The sequence below is a fragment of the Aotus nancymaae genome, unplaced genomic scaffold (genome assembly GCF_030222135.1).
Source record: "Aotus nancymaae isolate 86718 unplaced genomic scaffold, 86718_ANA_hifiasm-v0.15.2.pri h1tg000028l, whole genome shotgun sequence".
Lineage (NCBI taxonomy): Eukaryota > Metazoa > Chordata > Mammalia > Primates > Aotidae > Aotus > Aotus nancymaae.
This window is the reverse complement of record NW_026988441.1, coordinates 18173702-18193672: the sequence shown is the minus strand read 5'-3', so window position 1 is coordinate 18193672 and position 19971 is coordinate 18173702. Positions and strand designations below refer to the sequence as shown.

Sequence of the window (19971 nt, the reverse complement as noted above, 5' to 3'; positions counted from 1 at the left end):
CCTCCAGAGGAGGAGGCAATATTGCCACCAGGGTTTAAATGGGAGTAGCAGGGAGCTAGTTAGGGAGGAGGGAATTGAGGGATTTTTAACTAAGGTGGAGGCAGGTGACAGATTTGAGATTCGCAAAGTCAGAACTTGGAGCCCAGGTGAGGAGTAGCAGCATTGTTAGGCCAGTACAAGACTTCATGGGTGATGCTGATTCACCAAGATGAGAACCCACATTAACTAGTTTTACTTTTGAACGTGATGGTTCCAAGAGGTTTGCAGTCAGTGGTGATGTGTGAAGGGCTTAGAGATGGAAATTGGATAAGAAATATTCTCCACGGGCATTCCAGATAGATTAAAAAGGTAAAGCAAACAGTAGATCTAGAAAAGAACTATAAGAAACTGCTGTATTTTCTGGATGTCAATGTAAAGAAAGGCTTTCTAAGCATTTTCCTTATAAGCAATGAAAGAAATGTTAAAAAGCCAAAAAAAAAAGTTATGAGATTGAAAATTGAGATTTTATAGAAAATTGGGCTGGGTGCAGCGGCTCACACCTCTAATCCTAGCACTTTGACAGACCGAGGCGGGAGGATCACTTGAGGCCAGGAGTTTGAGACCAGCCTGGCCAACATGGTGAAACTCCATCTCTCCTAAAAATACAAAAATTAGGCCGGGTGTTGTGGCCGTAATCCCAGCACTTTGGTAGGCCAAGGTGGGTGGATCACCTGAGGTCAGGAGTTGGAGACCAGCCTGGCCAACATGGTGAAACGCTATTTCTACTAAAAATACAAAAATTAGCCAGGCATGATGGTGGGTGCCTGTAATCCCAGTTACTCTGGAGGCTGAGGCAGGAGAATCACTTGAACTCAGGAGCTGGAGGTTGAAGTTAGCCAAGATCGTACCACTGCACTCCAGCCTTGGCAACAGAGTAAGACCCCTGCTTAAAAAAAAAAAAAAAAAAGTTGGGCATTGGTGGCATGCACCGGTAGTTCCAGCTGCTCTCGAGGCTGAGGTGGGAAGACTCCTCAAGCCCGGGATATGTACTCCAGCCTGTGTGACAGATTCAGGCCCTGTCTGGTTTTTTTTTTTTTTTGTGGTAGGCAGAATCTCTCTGTCACACAGGCTGGAGTGCAATGGTGCGATCTTGGCTCACTGTAACCTCCACTACCCCAGTTCAAGCAATTGTCCTGCCTAAGCCTCCCAAATAGCTGGGATTATAGGCATGAGCCACCATGCCTAGCTTGTTTTTGTTTTTTTTTGAGATGGAGTCTTACTCTGTTGCCCAGGCTGGAGTGCAATGACGTGCTCCTGGCTCACCACAACCTTTGCATCCTGGATTCAAGCAATTCTCCTGCCTCAGCCTCCCGAGTAGCTGGTATTACAGGCGCACAGCACCACGTCCAGCTAATTTTTGTATTTTTAGTAGAGCCGGGGTTTCATGGTCAGGCTGGTCTTGAAACCCTGACCTGGTGATCTGCCTGCCTCAGCCTCCCAAAGGGCTGGGATTATAGGCGTGAGCCACCACACCAGGTGCCGTGTGTGTGTGTGTGCATGTGTGTTTTGAGACAAAGTCTATAACACTTTTTTGTTGCTTTGTTACCCAGCCGGCTGGAGTACAGTGGTGCAATCACATGCCTCACTGCAACTCCTGGGCTTCAGCAATCAATCCTCCTGCCTTGGCCTCCCAGAGTGCTGAGATTATAGATGTGAGCCACTGTGCCTGGCCTTCCTCTTCCTCTAAGGACATCAGTCAGCTGGGATTAGAGCCCACTCTACTTGCCCCATTTAAATTTAATCATTCCTTTAAAAAGTCCTATCTCCAAATACTGTCACATTCTGAGATACTGGAGATTAGGGTTTTCAACCTTTGGATATTGGTGGACGTGACACAGTTCAGCTTATAACAGAGGTTTAGCTTTTTAAAAATGAACCTGACTTCTCTATGAAGATGTAACTGAAGTATCTAAATTATCTTCATATTTCCTAGCTAATAATCACAAGAAGTTGTCAGAATTTGGAATTAGAAATGGCAGCCGGCTTCAAGCAGATGACTTCCTCCAGGACTATACCTTATTGATCAACATCCTTCATAGGTAAGAGCTATTAATATTTTAACTGTAAGATATTGTTTGAATATATAAACTTTAGACAAAATGGAGGACAAGTGTTTTCTTAACGTTAAACCCTGCTGTTTATTTGAAATTGTATAGTATATTTGGTTGAGTTGGTCACTGAATTCCCTGACGTTTGACCTGCAGAAAAATTTGGGGATTCAGAAATTGGCCGGGTGTGGTGGCTCACGCCTGTCATTTCAGTACTTTAGGAGGCACAGACAGGCGGATCACCTGAGGTCAGGAGTTCGAGACCAACCTGGGCAACATGGTGAAACTCCGTCTCTGCTAAAAATATGAAAATTAGCTGGGCATAGTGGCGGGCATCTGTAGTCCTAACTTGGAAGGCTGAACTGAGGCAGGAGCATCCCTTGAACCCAGGAGGTGGAGGTTGCAGAGAGCCGAGATTGCACTACTACACTCCAACCTGGGTGATAGAGTGAGACTCGATCTTTTTTTTTTTTTTTTTTTTTTTTTTTTTTGAGACGGAGTTTCGCTCTAGTTACCCAGGCTGGAGTGCAATGGCGCGATCTCGGCTCACCGCAACCTCCGCCTCCTGGGTTCAGGCAATTCTCCTGCCTCAGCCTCCTGAGTAGCTGGGATTACAGGCACGCGCCACAATGCCCAGCTAATTTTTCGTATTTTTAATAGAGACGGGGTTTCACCATGTTGACCAGGATGGTCTCGATCTCTTGACCTTGTGATCCACCCGCCTCGGCCTCCCAAAGTGCTGGGATTACAGGCGTGAGCCACCAAGCCCGGCCGAGACTCGATCTTTAAAAAAGTGTGTGTGTGTGTGTGTGTGTGTGTGTGTGTGAGAGAGAGAGAGAGAGAGAGAGAGAAATAAGCAAAAAATGTTTAAGAGTAACTCTCATCAGTGGTGGCTGATCAGAAAGACTTAGACCAGGTGTTTGAATAGTTTAAACAGAGGTGAATTCATTATGGTAATTGAACTGGAATAAAATTAATTAACTTTCAGGGTTCTCTAGAAAAGAGAAATATTTCTTCCATAAAAAAAATCATTTCATTTGTGATTTTGTGGCAATAACAAAAGAATACTGAGAATCGGCTAGGCACAGTGGCTCACTCCTGTAATCCTAGCACTTTGAGAGGCTGAGGCAGGTAGATTACCTGGGCTCAGGAGTTCGAGACCAGCCTGGGGAACATGGTGAAACCCCGTGTCTACTAAAAATACAAGAAAAGTAGCTGGGTATGGTGGCATGCGCCTGTAATCCCAGCTACTAGGAAGGCAGAGACAGGAGAATCACTTGAACCTGGGAGGCGGAGGTTACGGTGAGCCAAGATCGTGCCATTGCACTCTAGTCTTGGTGACAGAGTGAGACTCCGTCTCAAAAAATAAAAAAATAAAAAAAATTGAGAATTATCTGTACTGGCCAGGAGTGGTGACTCACGCCTATAATCCCAACACTTTGGGAGGTCAAGGCAGGCAGATCACCTGAGATCAGGAGTCAGTCTGGCCACGAGGTTGGTGGTAGTGCACACCTGTATTCCCAGAAACTCAGGAAACTGAGGCAGGAGAATCGTTTGAACCCAGGAGACGGAGTTTGCAGTGAGTCGAGATTGTGCCATTGTACTCCAGCTTGGGTGACAAGAGCAAAACTCCATCTTCTTAAAAAAAAAAAAAAAAAAGAATTACCTGTACAGATTCCTGAGTCTACAGCACAGTTAAGATAGATATGGTCCCCTACTCTAATACATTCATGTGTTGACCAGGGTGCATTTTCTCCATGCTCATTGACTTGGGGTTTTTTGTGTAGCATCTAACATAAAGGGGTTAGTGGTGCTGCCACCTGCGTCCAGTTATTTTGCCAATATTGCCATGAGTATACAGACATGTATAGCATTTGTGTGGTTATTTGGAGAGAACTACATTTTAAAAAGCATAAAATGATAGGAAGGACTGAATGTGAGTTACTAGTAAGTAGTGAATTTCACAGAGTTATATAATGGAGTCAAAGTGGTGCTGCTTCAGTTAGACACCAGTTAGATGTAAGTGGCATGCTTGTGTTTACCTGTGAAAGAAAAGACAGTGGAAGGACATGTACAGTAAAGTGGAAATACCACATGGTATCTAAAAGAGGAGGCATAATTAGGGTTTTTAATTATATTTTTTACCTCTCTGGATACAGAATCCCACCCCTTAAAACATGTAAGTCTTTTGTTTGACTTAATGTTAGTTAATGTATAGAAGAAGGGTGTAACTTGTAAAGATGGGGAGACCCAGAAACCATGTAGTCCTGCCCATAAGACACCACATTACTGTAGTTAAGATCACATTGTAGGCCCTGTGCGGTGGCTCATGCCTGTAATGCCAGCACTTTGGGAGGCGGATCACGAGGTCAGGAGTTCAAGACCACCCTGGCCAATACGGTGAAACCCCATCTCTGCTAAAAATACAGAAAAAATTAGACGGGCATGGTGGCATGCACTTGTAGTCCCAGCTACTCAGGAGGCTGAGGCAGAAAAATCACTTGGAACCTGGGTTCCTTACTGCAGAGGTTACATTGAGTCGAGATCTCACCACTGCACTCTAGCCTGGGCGACAGAGCAAGACTCCATCTCAAAGAAAAGATCACATTGTAAGTAGAGGATGTAGAAATTTTTGGCATAGTAGCTGAAGAAATAATGTCTTAAGAGTTTTAGGCTACAGAATTTGGGAGTCAGTTTTCTGCTTTAGCAATAAGTTATTTACTATTTTTTAAAAAAATGAAAACCTTGCCCTGATTTGAAAGTGCATTTAGAGTTTTGGATTATCACAGAAATTTGTTGTGTACCATCTTTTTTATTGTAAGTTTAGCTCTTTGAAAATTAGACTACAGGCTGGGTATGGGTGGCTTACACATATAATCCCAGCACTTTTTAAAGCCAAGGTAGGAGGATGACTTGAGCCCAGGATTTCAAGACCAGCCTGGACAACATTATGAGACCCCATCTCTAATTTTTTTTTAATAAAAATTTTTTAAAGATTAGAATCCAGATACTTGGTGTGTACATAGTGTATGCTTTGAGCTTTGTGGAACAACAGGATTTCTCTGTTGCTCCTTTGTTTTGTACATGATCGTAGCTGTGACCTCTGTGATTTTCCTACAGTGAAGACCTAGGAAAGGATGTTGAATTTGAAGTTGTTGGTGATGCCCCAGAAAAAGTGGGGCCCAAACAAGCTGAAGATGCTGCCAAAAGCATAACCAATGGCAGTGATGATGGAGCTCAGCCTTCCACCTCCACAGGTGAGTATGGCCCCAACCAGCAGGTTGTTAAAAACCCACCAAGCAGGTTATTAGGAACATTGACCATAAATCCATAAAACTACTAGAGGTGTGTATTGGTTTGATACTGATTGTTGGAATGGAGCTTTGAATTTATGAACCATGAAGACATTTAAGGCCAGGAGTGGTAGCTCACACCTGTAATCCCAGCACTTTGAGAGGCCAATATGGGAGTATTACTTGAGGCCAGGAGTTGGAGAGCAGCCTGGGCAACACAGTGAGACCCCATCTCTACCTAAAAAATTAGCCAGGCATGGTAGCACATACCTGTAGTGTCAGCTACTCAGGAAGCTGAAGTAGATCACTTGAACCCCAGAGTAAAACACTGCACTGAGCCATGATCACACCACTGCACTCCAGCCTGGGCAACAGCAAGAGCATGTCTCAGGATAAAGAAAGAAAAAGTCATTTAAGAGTGGGAGACGTTCTTACAGAAAACAGGAACACTTTGTTATTTTTGTTAATTGACTTTTACAATTTGAAATGATAGTTTACTGGTGCACAAAGTCAGCCTATGTAGTAGCAGGTTGGGATTTTGTGTGCTTGTTTTATTCAGGAGCAATAAATCCATACCTCTGACTATTTTGAGTGAACAGATGCTTGGTAAGTGTGGAGTTTAGCCATGTTAGAGTTTCCTCATCACCAGTATGACTTGGGTATAGTCCTTTCTCCTGGGTTTTCAATGCTGGTGCTTTTCCAAATAACTGATTCTTTACTGTGTTCTAATTTGAATATTTACTCTGCTCCCTTTCTTCCTTTAGTTAGGAAACTAAAGGTTACCAAATTTTTACCTCTTTGTTTTCATGTCTTTGACGTGGCCTTCTTTTGAATATGTTTACTCTTGGCTCTAATGTTCTCTTGAGAATTTTGGAGACGGACATTCAGATTATGGCCTGGGGCCATTGGTTCATGACCTTTTTCCCTCCACTGAAACTAGAAAGGTCCATCATCCTCCTTTGGGGAAGAGACTGTGTGATAGCTTTTCCAAAATCGTAATTTGAAATGTATGTTTATTGATGCTCTAATTTGGGTAGGTTTCCAGGGTTACAGCCATGAGTAAGATAGGTATTCTGCCTTTGATTTTGTTAGACAGAAGATAAAACCATCTTTAGTGGGAGTATGGGCCGAGCTGCATTGGGCATGGTTCCTGGCTTCATCCTCTGCTCCTATGTACACGTGGGAAGTCTTTCACTGAGTTTCCTTTCCTGGAAAGCGGATAATCATGTGATCTTCTTTATAGGGTTGTGATGATTAAATGAGTTGTCATATACACAGTGCTCAGAACAGTTCCTGGCACATTGTAAGTGCTGTGTTGTTGTTATTGTTACCACCACTACCATTATTAGAATATGCACCCTCTGCTTTTCTGTTGGAGAAGGTAGAGGTGGAATCGAGGATATGTAATGAGTCCTTTGAGTTATATAATGTTTGTTACAGTTTTTTTTTTTAATTAGAAAAGAAATAAGTGCTTATGATATAAAACATTTAAAACAGTAAGCAAATATGTAATGTGTAAAGTGAAGATTCCTTAATGGCAGCCATTCTTTAGTTTGGTGTGTATTACAAGAGTCAGCTTTCAATTATATAAAGTATTGGTGAGCAAAGTAACTCCCACACTTTTAACCATTTTTTTTTCTTTTTTTCTGAAATAAGCTCAAGAGCAAGATGATGTTCTCATAGTTGATTCGGATGAAGATTCTTCAAATAATACTGACATCAGTGAAGAAGAGAGAAGCCGCAAGAGGAAATTAGATGAGCAAGAGAATCTCAGTGCAAAGAGGTCACGTATAGAACAGAAGGAAGAGCTTGATGATGTCATAGCATTAGATTGAACAGAAATGCCTCTAAACAGAACCTTCTTACTACTTAGTTTACTGGCAGAACCAGATTATTTGTTATGTCCTTTGTTCCAAAGGGAAAAAGTTGACACCAGTGACTTGAAAATGATTCTGCTCCCTTTGAAAGCATTCATTTTGCTAAAGCTGTTAGACACATTGCAGTATGCTGTATTGAAAGTAGGAATATAGTTTTAAAAACCCTTTGAACAAAGTGTGTGCATAACCAGTCATGAGATAAAACAACACAGTGCATGTTGCCTTTTTAATGTAAATACCCTTAGGTATCATTAGTTTCAAAATATTGTGGTTTAGTAAAGTTGATACCTGGTTATAAATATTATGCCTTTATTTTTGGCTAGAAGAAGAATTATTTTTAGCCTAGATCTAACCATTTTCATACTCTTAACTGACTGAAACAGATTCAAAGAAATATCAAGTGCTATGCATTGAAACTTGTTTTGAAATGTTAAATGGCACTATGTATATTAATGTAAAACAATGTTAATTTACTCAAGTTTTCAGTTTGTACTGCCTGGTATGTCTGTGTAAGAAGCCAATTTTTGTGTATTGTTACAGTTTCAGGTTATTTATATTCGATGTTTTGTAAAACTCAGATAACGACTATACTTATGGACCAAATAAATGGCATCTGCATTCTTGTTACACATGCCTGCACAGTTTCTGTTTCTGCTGCCTCAGTAGATATGAGGCAGCAGAAACAGAAACTGTGCCATTAAATTCTTTGCATTAAAAAAATAACTTGGCCGGGCTCTGTGGCTCATGCCTATAATCCCAATACTTTGGGAGGCCAAGGTGGGTGGATCACGAGGTCAGGAGATGGAGACCATCCTGGCCAACATGGTGAAACCCAGTCTCTGTTCAAAATACAAAAAAAAAAAAAAAAAAAAAGATGGGCATGGTGGCATGCACCTGTAGTCACAGCTACTCAGGAACCTGAGGCAGGAGAATCTCTTGAACCTGAGAGGCAGAGATTGCAGTGAGCTGAGATCATGCCACTGCACTCCAGCCTGGCAACAGTGAGACTCCCATCTCTAAAAAATAAAAAAGTGATTCAGCTGGTCACGGTGGCTCATGCCTGTAATCCCAGAACTTTGGGAGGCCAAGGTGGGTGGATCACCTGAGATCAGGAGTTTGAGACCAGCCTGGCCAACGCAGTGAAACTCCATCTCTACTTTAAAAATAATAATAATACAAAAATTAGCTGTGTGTGGTGGTGGGCGTCTGTAATCCCACTACCTGGAGGCTGAGGCAGGAGAATTGCTTGAACCTGGGAGGCGGAGGTTTCAGTGAGCTGAGATTGCACCGTTGCACTTCAGCCTGGGCGGCAAGAGTCAACCTCCCTATTTCCAAAAAAAAAAAAAAATGTATTTTAGTAGAGATGCGATTTCACCATGTTGGCCAAGATGGTCAATCTCCTGACCTTGTGATCCACCTATCTCCACCTCCCAAAGCTGGGATTACATGTATGAACCACCGTACCTGGCAAAAAAAAAAAAAAAAACCCCTAAAGGTTGAGGAGATCTCCACTGTTTGCCATAGATGAGTCCTTTTTGTTTGTTTGTTTCTTGGAGACTTCACAGGTAGGAAAAGTACTTTCTAAGATAAAGTTCCTGCTGGGTGTGGTGGTGGTGTATATCTGTGTCCCAGCTGCTGAGGAGGCTGAGGCAGGAGGATGACGAGCCCCGAAGTTCAAGGCCAGCATGGGCAACATAGCAAGACCCTGTCTAAAAAATAAAGCTTCTAATGGCAGTGTTTTTAAAATTTGGATTGTCAGCAGTTGGCCTTTGTTGAGAAAGTATGTGACTTTTGCCCAAGCCCAGTAACTTGGAGCCTTGCATTTGAGATGCTGGAGAGGGAGTCCTTCCTCCTTTTTGCAGTGTTTGTGTGGGTTGTCCCCTAGTTTATGAAAGTCCACTTTGAGTATACCATACCCAGCCCAACTCCAGCCTACAGATAGTGCCAAACCGGCACCAGGTGGAGTAGCACTTGTCTTCCTGGTCCTGGACCTCAGAGGGCTTTGCCCCTTAGGGTACTCATCACTCAGAGGTGTGCCTTGAGTTTTCAGAGAACAGAAACCCATTAAGCTATTTCCTCTATATTATGCATGTGCCCTTTTGTGTTTCTGGCAATATTTCTTTTGTATATCAACTAAATTTCAAATTTCTAATTCAGGTATTATTCTACTTTGTGTAATTCTTACTCTGCCATTCCGCTTATTAATCGTTACTCCTTGTACAGCATTTGTAAATCAGAGCTTTCGGAAAAACCATGTTGAAGGCTGGGTGTGGTGGCTCACACCTGTAATCCCAGCACTTTGAGAGGCTCAGGCAGGAAGATCGCATGAGACCAGGAGTTAGAGACCAGCCTGGGCAACATGGCAAAACCTCATCTCTACAAAAAATACAAAAATTAGTTGTGTGTGGTGGCACTTCCCTGTAATCCCAGCTGCTTGGGAGGCTGACAGGGCAGGATTGCTTGAGCCTGGGAGGTGGGGTTTGCAGTGAGCCAAGACTGTGCCACTGTACTTCAGCCTGGGTAACGGAATGAGACCCTATCTCAAAAAAAAAAGAAAAAAGGAAAATCATGTTGAAGACTCAGCCAGCCGGGCACAGTGGCTCATGCCTGTAATCCCAGCGCTTTGGAAGGCCGAGGCAGGTGAATCGCCTGAGGTCAGGAGTTCGAGACCAGCCTGGCCAACACAGTGAAACCCCGTCTCTATTAAAAATAAATGAAAAAAAAGACTCAGCCTTCTGGAGCCCCAGAGTGGACTGACTTTCACCTGAAAGTTATGCCAGCATGCTAGGTCTCCGTCCACAGCTGTGAGCCTTTGAGCTTCATATGCCTTTATGTTTTCAGAAGGTGTTTAATTTTCCTCCAGAAAATAACTCGAAACTTAACAGAACTATGTAATATAAAATGAAATATCTTAGGATGGATCTCATTTTTGATACTTTTTATTCTGAAAAGCTCTCTAGAAATTTGCATTTTGAAATTCTCTCCATTCTTTACACATCATCCTGCCTTATTTTTGAAGTGGTGCCGTTGTAGGTCACAGCAGCCTTGACCTCCTGGGTTGAAGCAGTTCTCCCACCCCAGCCTCCTAAGTCCCTGGACTACAGGAACTTACCACCATGCACAGCTAAGTTTAAAAAATTTTTTTTGGAGACAGGGTCTCATGTTGGCCAGGCTTGTCTCCAACTGCTGGCCTCAAGGGATCCTCCCACCTTGGCCTTGCCAAGTACTGGGATTACAGGCACTGAGCCATGCACCCCACCCTCACCCTGCCTTTTTTTTTTTTTTAGAGACAGTCTCATAATAATGTCGTCCAGGCTGAAGTGCAGTGGTGCCACCTCAGCTCACTGCAACCTCTGCCTCCTGGGTTCAAGTGATTCTCCTGCCTCAGCCCCCTGAATAGCTAGGACTACAGGCACATGCCACCATGCCCTAAGTTTTTTGTATTTTTTTTTCTTAGTAGAGACAGGGTTTCACCGCGTTAACCAGGTTGGTCTCGATCTCCTGACCTTGTGATCCGCCCACCTCGGCCTCCCAAAGTGGTGGGATTACAGGCGTGAGCCACTGCGCCCAGCCACACCCTGCCTTTTAGTTATCAACAGTTATCAACAATGCATTTCTGATGTTTTGTGTATGTCCTTTTGTTCTTTCCCATTTGAATGTATAGTACATGGTGATAAGTGCCAGTTAGATCTGCGGTGGGGTTTCTAATTTTGCAGACCAATGGTTTTCATCTTTGCATAAACTATTAACTACCTTTTCCAGCAGGTTTGTCAGAAAGGCAGGTCTGACTACTAGTTCCAGGGATCCTGTCCAACTAGACAGTGAACCAAAGCAGATCCAAGCTTCCCCCAGGTCCTTAGAGGGTGGAGACACCAGATCTTGTGTTGTATTCTTGTAAATTGTCTCACCAGCTGGGAGCTGGGAGTAGGGCTTGTGAAGGGAGTTTCCTCAACAGCTTCTTTTCACCTCCAGCCTGAAGTACGATGTTAACAAACTATCTTCCAGCCTTGCTGGGAACAGTGTGGTGACGAGTTTACCTAGAGAATCCATTGTCCTAAAGACTATTGGCTACTCTGCATGTGCCATGAGAGGTTCCAACTTTTTTTTTTTTTGAGAGAGTCTCCCTCTGTTGCCCAGGCTGGAGTACAGTGGCACAATCTCCGCTCACTGCAACTTCCATCTCCCCGGTTGAAGCGATTCTCCTGCCTCAGCCTCCCGAGAGGTTCCAACATTTTAACACAGAGCCCAACTCATTAATGAGATAACCAGCCAGGCAAAGATCAGTGGGTGCCAAAACCTTTCAAGTAAAAGGCTGCTGAGGAACAGAATTTTAGCATAACGCTCAAATGTTGCTGCACTCCTGGGCTCAAGCGATCCTCCTGCCTCAGCCTCCCAAGCAGCTGGGACTGCAGGTCATTTGCAAAAGGAAAGCATCAATCTTTATTTATTTTAGAGATAGGGTCTCGCTCTGTACCCCAGGCTGGAGTGCAGTAGTGCGATCACAGCTCACTGCAGCCTCAACCTCTCATACTCAAGTGATTTTCCCGCCTCTGCCCTGCCCGAGTAGCTGAGACTACATTTGTGAGCCACCACGCCTGGCTAATTTGGGAAACATCAATCTTCACAATGGACAGATCTGACTGCTGCCACCATAATCAAGTGATCAAACCTAGTATCACTTATTGGACAGCCTGATGTTACTGTGCTTCCTAAGATAGTATCAAGAACAAAACAGCATCTCACCAAGAAATTGTTGACTGGATTCTAACCAAGCATCTAGACTTCCAGCTGACAGGAAATGGAGAGAGGGCAGAGGAACAAGTTAACCTTCAGAAACAATCAGGTGAGCAGAATATATGTGATACTCTGTAACTGACTGGGCTCTTCAGTAAGTCATTGTCATTTCAAAAAAGGAAGGTATAGGTATTCTGGGTTGAAAGACATTTAAGAAACAACCCAATACAATGTATGAATTGGATTTTTTGCATCTTAGTTCAACAAAATAAATGACTAACAATTCTTGTGACAATTGGAAATTTGGAAATGGAATGAATATAGGTAATATAGAATTGTTTTCTTCAGTATGATCATATGATCGTAATTATGTTCTTTTTAGTGTATTATGGGCGAAGCTTCCATATCAACACTTTTTTTTGAGACTGTCTCGCTCTGGTGCCCAGGCTGGAGTAGAGTGGTGCAGTCATAGCTCAGTGTAGCCTCAAACTCCTGGGCTCAAGTGATCCTCCTGCCTTAGCCTCCCAAGTAGCTGGGACTGCAGGTCCTATGCCACCACACCTGGCTAATTTTTTCAATTTTTTGTAGAGGGGCTTTTGCTGTGTTGCCCAGGCTGGTCTCAAATTCCTGGGCTCAAGCAATCTTCCCTCCTTGGCATCCCAAGTGCTGGGATTGCAGTCCTGAGCTACTCCACCTGGCTCAAACTATACGGAGAGGGAAAAAACAGCAAAATTAACTTTTATTCAACCTAGATATGATGTGTGTATAGATAGCTATATATATACATCTCTATATACAGTTCATTGTATCATTCAGCTTTGAAAACTTTCTCTTTTTTTTTGAGATGGAGCTTCACTTTTGTCACCCAGGCTGGAGTGCAATGGCACAATCTCGGCTTACTGCGACCTCAGTCTTCCAGGTTCAACAGGCAATTCTCCTGCCTCAGCCTCCCAAGTAGCCAGGATTACAGATGCCCACCACACCTGGCTAATTTTTGTATTTTTAGTAGAGATGGGGTTTCACCCTGTTTGCCAGGCAGGTCTTGAATTCCTGCCCTCTATTGATCCGCCCACTTCTGCCTCCCAGAGTGCTGGGATTACAGGCGTGAGCCACTGCGCCTAGCCAAAAACTTTCATAATAAAAGTGAATATATATATACACACACAAATACATATATACATTACATAGGCAGTCTATTTTCCTTTTGTACCTATTTGACTTTTCCAAGTTTTATATTGAGTATGTCCTATGATTAAAGTCAGAAAGGCAATAAAGGTTATTAACATATAAGGTGGAAAGAGAAAGTGGTAGTGGGATTCCGGGATCATCACTGTTGGAGTGAGCTTTACCCATCCTCCTTGTTGCTATGCTGTGACTTAGGAAGGATTCTCTTTCATTTGAGCCTCTAGAGAACTAAGCCAGGTGGTTCTCACTAGATGAATGGCCTACTTCAGAGGCTGCCAGACAGCACTGGGTTATAATAGATGTTCCTGAAAATTGCCCATCAGTGCCATACATGTCTGACGTGGACTCGTGGACTTGGCCTATGGCCAAGGAACACGGGCAAATGTAAGCCACTTACCAGCCTTTTGTAATATACAAAAACAAAAATGTGGGCCAGGCAAGGTGGCCCATGCCTGTAATCTCAGCACTTTCGGAGGCTGAGGCAGGTAGATCACTTGAGGCCAGGAGTTGAAGACCAGCCTGGCCAACATGGCGAAACCCCAATTCTACTAAAAAAAATACAAAAATTAGATACCTCTAATCACAGCTACTTGGGAACCTGAGGCATGCAAGTCACTTGAACCTGGGAGGCAGAGGATGCAGTGAGCTGAGATGGTGTCACTGCATTCCAGACTGGGTGACAGAGTGAGACTGTCTCAAAAAATTAACAAAATAAAAATGTGAAAAGTAAACCCAAAGAGATCAGAGAACAAAAAATGTCAGCAGATGTTTCTAGTCATTGTGACAGGTAGAGGCAGGGAGGGCCTCCCATTTCTTTGCATTTTAAAGCAGTATTCCTGAGGTCCATTTGACCATTATGAGGGAGGATATATTTAGAGAAATATTTTTATTTGACACTGGGAACACATTATTTGCATTCTGCTCACAGAAGAAACTTTTTTTTTTTCCTGCATTCAATTCAAAACACATTCCATTCAAAAGCTTATTTGAGAAATTTTAGAACTCACACTAAAGAAGTTAGAAATCAACAGTTGAACTACAGGGCTACAATGCTGCTGTGCAGTTTGGCTGTTTTGAAGACAATTACCTCCTGGTAAAGTAATATTTTAGAAAGCTTTGTTTTTGTTGGATTTTTTTTTTTTTTTTGAGGTGGCGTGATCTCGCTCACTACAACCTTCGCCTCCCAGGTTCGGTTCAAGTGATTCTTCTGCCTTAGCCTCCTGAGTAGCTGAGACTACAGATGCGTGCCACTACGCCCAGCTAATTTTTGTATTTTCACTAGAGACTGGGTTTCACCATGTTGGCCAGGATCGTCTCAATCTCTTGACCTAGTGATCTGCCTGCCTTGGCCTCCCAAAGTGCTGGGATTACAGGAGTGAGCCACTGGGCCCAGCTGAAAGTTTTTTTTCCTTGTTTTGCCCTTGTTGCCCAGGCTGGAGTGCAATGGCGCGATCTCTGCTAACCGCAACCTCCACCTACCTCCTGGGTTCAAGCAAATCTCCTGCCTCAGCCTCCCAAGTAGCTGTGATTACAGGCATGCACCACCACGCCCGGCTAATTTTTTTTTTTTTTTTTGAGATGGAATGTTGCTTTCTTGCCCAGGCTGGAGTGCAGTGGCATGATCTCCACTCACTGCAACCTCCGCCTCCCACGTTCAAGCGATTCTCCTACCTCAGCCTCCCGAGAAGCGAGAAGCTGGGACTACAGGTGTGCGCCACCACGCTCAGCTAAATTTTGAATTTTTAGTAGAGACAGGGTTTCACCATGTTGACCAGGATGCTCTCAATCTCTTGACCTCATGATCCACCCGCCTCGGCCTTTCAAAGTGCTAGGATTACAGGCGTGAGCCACTGCACCCCTGGCCGATTTTGTAATTGAGTTTCTCCATGTTGGTCAGGCTGGTCTCAAACTCCCAACCTCAGGAGATCTGCCCACCTCGGGCTCCCAAAGTGCTGGGATTACAGGCGTCAGCCAACATTTTAGGAAGTTTTGCTAAATGTATCTGACTCATGCCAGTTTAAAAAAATTTTAAGTCTAGCAACAAGTGATGACTCACAGACCGGGGAAGACTTTGACTAAAAGCTTTACTAGAATGTATAGAGTCTGTTAAGTTCCTCAGGCTTTGCACTTTAGAAATCTTCAACAGTTTACTTTGATTCTCCGATCAACCGATCTCAGGAAATGTAGGCACTGTGCACATGATGTCACTCAGCCATTCTGTCAACACGAATTATATCCCTGCCCTGTGCAGTGCTGCACTTGGTGGAAAACCTTGCCACTGTCACCAGCCTGGGTAGAAACCTTTGAAAGCACCATGAACTAAGGACTAGTGTGCATGAACACCCAACTCCTCATCTTATTTTGACAGCAGTAGATGGTGAGTTGGGGATCTGAGTACCCACACCCTGTATTATGCCACACTGAGATGCAGAAGTATCAGTTGGTTCCAGCGGCAGCTTCCAGGAGGTTTGGCAGTCATAAACAACAACCTCATACTCAAAAGTGTACTACCAGGTTGGGCATGGTGGCTCATGCTTGTAATCCTAGCACCTTGGGAGGCTGAGGCAAGAGGATGATTTGAGCCCAGGAATTTAAGACCAGTCCGGGCAACACAGTGAGAACCCTATCACAACAAAAACATTAAAAATTGGCCGGGCGCAGTGGCTCATGCCGGTAATCCCAGCACTTTGGGAAGCTGAGGTGGGTGGATCATGAGGTCAGGAGTTCGAGACCAGCCTGGCCAACATGGTGAAACCCTGTCTCTACTAAAAATGCAAAAATTAGCCGGGCACTGTGGTGCATGCCTGTAGTCCCAGCTACTGGGGAGGCTGAGGCACGAGAATCACTTGAACCCGGGAGGCGGAGGTTGCAGTGAGCAGAGATCCTGCCACTGCACTTAAGCCTGGGTGACAAAGGAAGACTCCATCTCAAAAAAAAAAGAAAAGAAAAAGAAAACGAAGCAAGCTGCAAGTATCATGTTCTAGCCTTAATTCTTAGATTGGGGAACCAATCTATTCATGGCTTCAAGGGTCAATGCCAAGAAGGTTGAGTCTTCTTGTATCCTCAGAGAGGCCTAAAGGGGATAACAGGATGGGGGGAGACTGAAGTTAGGCTCAATCTGGTAGATAGAGTGGGGCCTCAGAGAAGAGGGGATGAAAAATTCCCTTCGTGTCCAGTCTAGTAGTATATTTTTGAGTATGAGGTTGGTTTCTATGACTCTCAGAGCTCCTGGAAGCTGCCTCTCAGCATGGCAGCACACACGGTGGGTGCTCAGAGGGTGTGGGGGGAATCTCCCGCAAATGCCATGGCAAGGGTCTGAAGTCTCAGCCTGTTCCCATATAAATACTGATTTAGAAAAGAATTAGAAATGTAGGCACAAAGTTATTCCTTTCTATAATCATATATAATTTTTTTTTTTTTTTGAGACAGAGTTTCGCTCTTGTTACCCAGGCTGGAGTGCAATGGCGCGATCTCGGCTCATGGCAACTTCCACCTCCTGGGTTCAGGCAATTCTCCTGCCTCAGCCTCCTGAGTAGCTGGGATTACAGGCACACGCCACCATGCCCAGCTAATTTTTTGTATTTTTAGTAGAGATGGGGTTTCACCATGTTGACCAGGATGGTCTAGATCTCTTGACCTCGTGATCCACCCGCCTTGGCCTCCCAAAGTGCTGGGATTACAGGCGTGAGCCACCGCGCCCGGTGTTCATATATAATCTTATAGTTACTTATAATCATAAAGATATATACTCAATATAACCTTTAATTTTACTAATTACTATTGGGTTATGAAACATGGAACTGAGGTGACATTGTGAGCAAAGTGATCCTAAGGCAAGATGCTGTAAGCCCTCTGTCACGCCTGCGTAAGGGATGCTGGAGGGCGCCTCTGCTGTGCAGCAGTGCCAGTGCTGTGAAAGTGCCCGCTGTTTAGCCAGCTAGGGAAGGAGATGTCCAAAGTGACTTAGATATCTCCTTCCTGGGGAAGTCAGGAGAAAACTCCACTTCTCCAAGCTCTCATGGCAAGGCCTGACGACTGTCAGGGAGGCCCGCAGACATCCGAGGGCTTAACTGTCTCTATGTGATGCTGTGCTTCAGTGGTCACGTTCCATGTTCACTCTCACACTCTGCTTCTGCACCTGGTTTCTCTTCTCAGAAGATAAGAATTAATGTCCTTGATAATTCTGACAAATATGCGGAGAGTGCTGATGAATTAGCTTTTCTCCTCACCTCGGCTACTTGAAAGTCTTGGACCCCCTGTTTTCAAGACACATGATTTACCTGACCCTATCACTGACCACCATTACCTCACCCTACCTTCCCAGCCCCCTGCCTTGTACTCAATAAAAGTCAGTGTCCAGGCACTCGGTGCCACTGCAGGTCTCCACACTGTGGTTGGCAGTGGACCCCCAGGCCCAAACTCTCTTTTCTTTATCTCTGTGTCTTTTATTTCTACAGTTTCTCATCTCCGAACCAACAGGGAGGGGCTCACAGGACCCTATAGAGGGGATGGAAAAAACCCTCCCAGTGGATATGACAGAACCTGCACCTTCAGCCTGGTGTGGTGGGAGGAGTGGTCCCCAGGCGCTGGGCTGGAAAGGTGTGTGTGCTTCTGGTGAGAGACTGGTGCTGGAAAGTCAACAGGGTGAAAACTGTCATAGGCTAAGGAGAGAGAAAGAAGTGTGGGTCCCAAAACTTCTCTATGTGGAGTTTGCCTGCCATCCCCCTTCCCTCATAACCCGAGTTATCCAGCCACAGCTGATTGACAAGCAGCCCAAGACTCCATGGGAAACCCATGGAGTTTGCCAATACCTGGGGTCCATACGGTGCAGACAAGGAAGTCTGATGGAAGCTTGATTACAAGGAGGGACATGGGGGAGGCTCCTTTAAAATTCACCATGGTGTGGACAGAGTCTGGGTAGGGTCAGAACAGTTATTTATTTATTTATTTTTCTTCTTCTTTTTTTTTTTGGAGGCAGGATATTACTCTGTTGCCCAGGCTGGAGTGCAGTGGTGTGATCTTGGCTCACTGCAACCTCCACCTCCCTGGTTTAAGCGATCCTTGTGCCTCAGCCTCCCAAGTAGGTGGGATTACAGGTGAGCACCACTATACCCTGCTAATTTTTGTATCTTTTCAGTAGAGACGGGCTTTCACTGTGTTGGCCAGGCTGGTCTCGAACTCGGGAACTCAAGTGATCCGCCTGCCCCAGCCTCCCAAAGTGCTGGGATTACAGGCGTGAGCCACCACACCCAGCCAGACAGTTATTATATACTTGTCTTTATTTATTATTTGTTTTTTGTAGAGGCAGGGTCTTGCTCTGTCACCCAGGCTGGAGCATGGTGGCACAGTCATAGCTCACTGTAACCTCAGACTCCTGGGCTCAAGTAATCCTTCCGCCTCTGTCTCTGAATAGCTGAACTACAAGTGCCCGTCACCACACCAGGTTAATTTTTTATTTTTTATTGTAGGGATGAGTCTCGTTCAGTTGTCTAGGTTGAAGTGCAGTGGTTCCATCACTGCTCACTGCAGCTTTGACCTCCTGGGCTCAAGGATCCTCCCACCTCAGCCTCTCGAAATCGCTGGGACTACAGGCAAATGCAACCATGAGCAGCTGTTTTTTTTTTTTTTTTTTTTTTTTTTTTTATCCCGCCCCCGAGTAGCTGATTTTTAATTTTTTGTAGAGATGGAATCTCACTATGTTGCTCAGGCTGAGGCAGGAGAACTGCTTGGACCTGGGAGGTGGAAGTTGCAGTGAGCTGAGATCGCAACACTGCACTCCAGCCTGGTGCCTGGTGACAGAGCAAGACTCTGTCTCAAAAAAAAAAAAAGAAAGTGCACGATTAATGTAACACACTTGAATCATCCTGAAACCATCCTTACCCTCCCCATTCCTGTCCATGGAAAAATTGTCTTCCACGAAACCAGTCCCTGGTGCCAAAAAGGTTGGGGACCGCTGGAGATTACCTAATTGATGTTGGGATTACATGACATTGTTATGGTTGGATTATTGACTGGATTTTGGATTACTTCCCTTGAATAGATTCTTAGAGGCAGTATTACTACTTCTAAGAGTGTGTTTGTTTGTGTGGGTGTTGACACCACCAAACTGTTCTCAAAACGGTCCCAATTTGCACTCATGCCAGTAGCATATGTTTTACCACAGTCCTGCCAATATTGTCTTTTTATATTTTTTTATTTTTTTTATTTGAGATGGAGTTTCGTTCTTATTGCCCAGGCTGGAGTGCAGTGGCATGACCTCGACTCACCGCAACCTCTGCCTCCCGGGTTCAAGTGATTCTCCTGCCTCAACCTCCTGAGTAGCTGGGATTACAGGCATGCGCCACCAAGCCTGAGTAAGTTTGTATTTTTTGAATAGAGATGGAGTTTCTCCATGTTGGTCAGACTGGTCTCAAACCCCTGATCTCAGGTGATCCGCCCGCCTCGGTCTCCCAAAGTGTTGGAATTGCAGGCGTTAGCCACCGTGCCCGTCCACAATATTGTAATTTTTAAATGGTAGAAAATGGAATCTGAAATGTGATATGACTGAACTGGCTTTTCCTTTCTCATTAGACAGGTAGACCATTTTACATATCATGGCTTCCTTGGGTATTTGCTCTCCAAAATGCTGGCTTCTAGGCCTCGCACAGGCTCATGCTGGTAATGTCAGCATTTTGTGGATGGTGTGTGCCTGTACTCCTAGGTACTCAGGAGGCTGAGGTGGGAGGATTGCTTGAGCCCAGGAGGTGGAGGCTGTGAGCTGTGTGTGATCACTGTGAGCTGTGATCATACCACTGC

General features: G+C 44.5%; 1 protein-coding gene across 2 annotated transcripts in view; it reads left to right on the top strand.

The window, feature by feature from the left end:
* UBA2 (ubiquitin like modifier activating enzyme 2) overlaps nt 1–7884 on the top strand; it is a 41040-nt gene extending 33156 nt beyond the window's left edge. For both annotated transcript variants that reach the window (XM_012438487.3, XM_012438494.3), the window contains exons 15-17: nt 1973–2078; nt 5208–5344; nt 7037–7884. In XM_012438487.3, the coding sequence (XP_012293910.1) occupies nt 1973–2078; nt 5208–5344; nt 7037–7215 (422 nt within the window). In that variant the 3' untranslated portion in view covers nt 7216–7884. The remainder of the gene's footprint in view (nt 1–1972; nt 2079–5207; nt 5345–7036) is intronic.
* Nucleotides 7885–19971: the final 12087 nt, after the last annotated feature.